The sequence below is a fragment of the Pseudorasbora parva genome, chromosome 2 (genome assembly GCF_024679245.1).
Source record: "Pseudorasbora parva isolate DD20220531a chromosome 2, ASM2467924v1, whole genome shotgun sequence".
Classification (NCBI taxonomy): Eukaryota; Metazoa; Chordata; class Actinopteri; order Cypriniformes; family Gobionidae; genus Pseudorasbora; species Pseudorasbora parva.
The window spans coordinates 57757018-57759989 of record NC_090173.1 but is presented as its reverse complement, the minus strand read 5'-3'; the positions used below and the strand labels follow the sequence as shown (position 1 = coordinate 57759989).

The 2972-nt window shown below is 39.4% G+C and overlaps 1 protein-coding gene across 2 annotated transcripts in view; it reads left to right on the top strand.

The window, feature by feature from the left end:
• LOC137047462 (retinitis pigmentosa 1-like 1 protein) overlaps nucleotides 1-2323 on the top strand; it is a 33920-nt gene extending 31597 nt beyond the window's left edge. For both annotated transcript variants that reach the window (XM_067425134.1, XM_067425125.1), the window contains exons 10-12: nucleotides 14-362; nucleotides 443-559; nucleotides 1022-2323. In XM_067425134.1, the coding sequence (XP_067281235.1) occupies nucleotides 14-362; nucleotides 443-559; nucleotides 1022-1167 (612 nt within the window). In that variant the 3' untranslated portion in view covers nucleotides 1168-2323. The remainder of the gene's footprint in view (nucleotides 1-13; nucleotides 363-442; nucleotides 560-1021) is intronic.
• The last annotated feature ends 649 nt before the right edge of the window (nucleotides 2324-2972 follow it).

Here is a 2972-nt window from a genome sequence, read left to right as displayed (position 1 = left end):
CTCTTTTCTTTAGCCCGGCTACCCAAGTGTTAGCCAAGTAACATATCAAATGTTGCGTCTACAAAAGAAGCAGAATAAAAACATTGTAGAGTTGTATGACCTGTTTCTGTTCAAAGACGTCGACATCCTGGTCTACGAGCAACCCTGGCACTACGTGTCCCTCGTAAACTTGTATGAGAACGGCAGTCGCTTCACTGATAATTCAGTTAGATACATAATTCAGCAGCTCATTCGTGTCCTGAAATACTGCATGGATTGTGGAGTTTATCCTGAGATTTGTATGGACAATGTCCTCATCCACACATACACCCTACATGTGAAGCTGGTAAACTTCAGAGGGACACTGTTCAGTGAAGAAAGACGTGAGTTGGCTTTCTGAACACCTTCACTGTTTTTGTGTTAGATGACGGTTTACTGAACGCTGAACATGTGTTGATTACAGGAGAAGATGAACCTGTTTTAACTGCAGAGGAACTCGTTCAGACTGTGACTGAACACTTTTGCCAACTGCTGGAATGGCTGGTCAGATTTTCCAAACATGAAAGAAATCTGTCCGAAGGTGAGACTAATAACAAGAACAAAATAACACACAAAGCTCAAACTCAAGTGACAGTAAAAAGATTAGTGTCAAACGGTGAAGAGCAAACTGTAGGTGTAGTTAGAGACTCCAATTTTGGTGTGGTTACTATTGGGACTACCCTCTATCTGTGTACCAAATTTAATAACTAGACTCAAGAATGGAATAATAATAAGAAGAAATCGAATGACTTCAACAGGTATAAAGCTCTGATTCAAGTGACAGTAAAACGATAAGTGTCAAACCGTGAGGAGCAAAGTGTAAAACACAGCGGATCGACACTCAATGTTTAGCAATGAGTAAATGTTCATGGGTATCCAGAGAATGTCATAGTAACAGCAGCAAAAGCTGTGTTTCATGGTAACATTAGCTTCTCAAAATCTGATTCTGAGTGTCAATAACTATAAACTTGACTAATCGCTTCTCCTCTGTAAACTTTTACAGAAGCACGGGATCTTCTCAAGAAACTGCGTGACAAGCAGTCACCGATCACCTTAGATGCCATTTTAGATCATGCCTTGATTAACGGAAGCAGACAAAAATCACGTTTTTCACGTCTGATAGATCATCTCCTCCACCGGGGCCTGTAGCATTCCTGTGATGCAGTAGGGTTGTGCCAATGGACGATGATATCACGATGGAGAAACATCATTGTGATGCCACGCCACGCCCCCGCCCCGCACTCAGCTGCAGGGTCATCAGCCGGGGACCTCTCACCTTTGACCCCGGGACGTCTCCCTTCCACCCCTGCACTTCTGCTTTCTCCTCATCCAGAGCCATAAGCGGCTCTTTTCAGCCTCTTCATCCTCAGCTCTTTCAGATATGGCCTGAGAACTGTTCCTTTATTCCAGTGGAAAGAGATTCACAAACACATGTTAGGAGTGTTCACAATAATTGCGTTTGTCACTTACACAACTCTGCCTGCCATTCATTTGTGAATCGCTTTCTGTGCATTTGTGGATTTCTTAACATTTCCAGCATCAAGACGTGCACACAAATCCACAGATGGGGACTCCAGCCGCCTTCTACTCAAGCCAATCAGATAACAGCCATTTGCACAACAATCAATCGCGCTTCAACAAGATCATGTTTTGCTTTACAGTTGGGGCGGTCTCAAAACAGGGGGGCGGTCTAAAATCATTTTTTGTGCATTGGCTCATTTAGGAAGTATAAGGTCTCTTTATGTGTCTTAATATATAATAGAAATAGAGCGTTACATCTCGTTATATAATAGAAATAGGATACATGTGCGTCGTGGAAGCTTTACGTTATTATGTATATGATTGGCTTGAGTAGACAGTGGGTGGAGTCAACCTCAAGGTTATTATAGTTTTGCATTTTAAAATACGTTTTTAGTTAAATATAATTTTTGTCTAGTTCATTAATGAGTCTGTTAGATTTAGTTTTAATTTTGTCAATGAAGTGGTAGTGGAAGTTTAGTTTTAATTTTAACCCCGTTAAATGCTGCTTGCAACTTTAATTATGTTTACAATCACTACAATCATATATAGACCCCAAATGCACTGAGTGTAAACAGGAAACTAAGGACATGAGGGTTAATAAATGTTTTTTCTTTTGGTTCCCCTTTTAGTGATGGTCATAAAGATAGCGGTGTGATGCTTTTGGGTAGGGTTTATGTTTTGGTGATTTCAAACATCAGCAGCGTTAAAGGGATAGTTCACCCAAAAATGAAAATGTGATGTGTCTCTGCTGACCCCCAGTGTTGTTCTTGACCCCCAGAAACCCTTGGGGCGATCATATATATATATATATATATATATATTTATTTTCCTCATTAGTGTCTGCACGGATCGGCCGGATGAGGCATCTACGTAATGTATATCTATGATCGCGCCGAGGGTTTCTGTCAACAGCAGTGCAGAAGAGTTTATTAATCACTTACTCACACTTTCTAAACGATCTTATGAACCATTGACAACTCCTAAATTATGGGTTTGTAAATAATGTAATACCTCATTTAGAAATGATAAATTCATCATTAATAACTTATGAATATACAATTATTAAACACATCAAAATTTTTATTATAAATCAATAATTTCTAGCCATATTTATAAATTGCTTATTGGTGTCTATTAATGCTTTATATATGATGAACTTACTATTTACTAATGCTCAACTAATGATTTATAGTGTGCAGTTACACAGTAAAATCTAATTAGTTAGACTAATTACAAAAGCATGCATCCTGGATGAGAATCTCCGTCTCTGAATGTGTGTGTTATCCATGATTCATTCAGTCTCCATGAGCTGCTCTGGTTAGTCATTTCATTTTATTTCCTTGAAGTCTACACTGACATGGGGGTGAGCTCTTTTGCAGTCACTTGCATAACCGGGTCCCGAGTTTTGCCATTGCAAGCACAACATCACATGT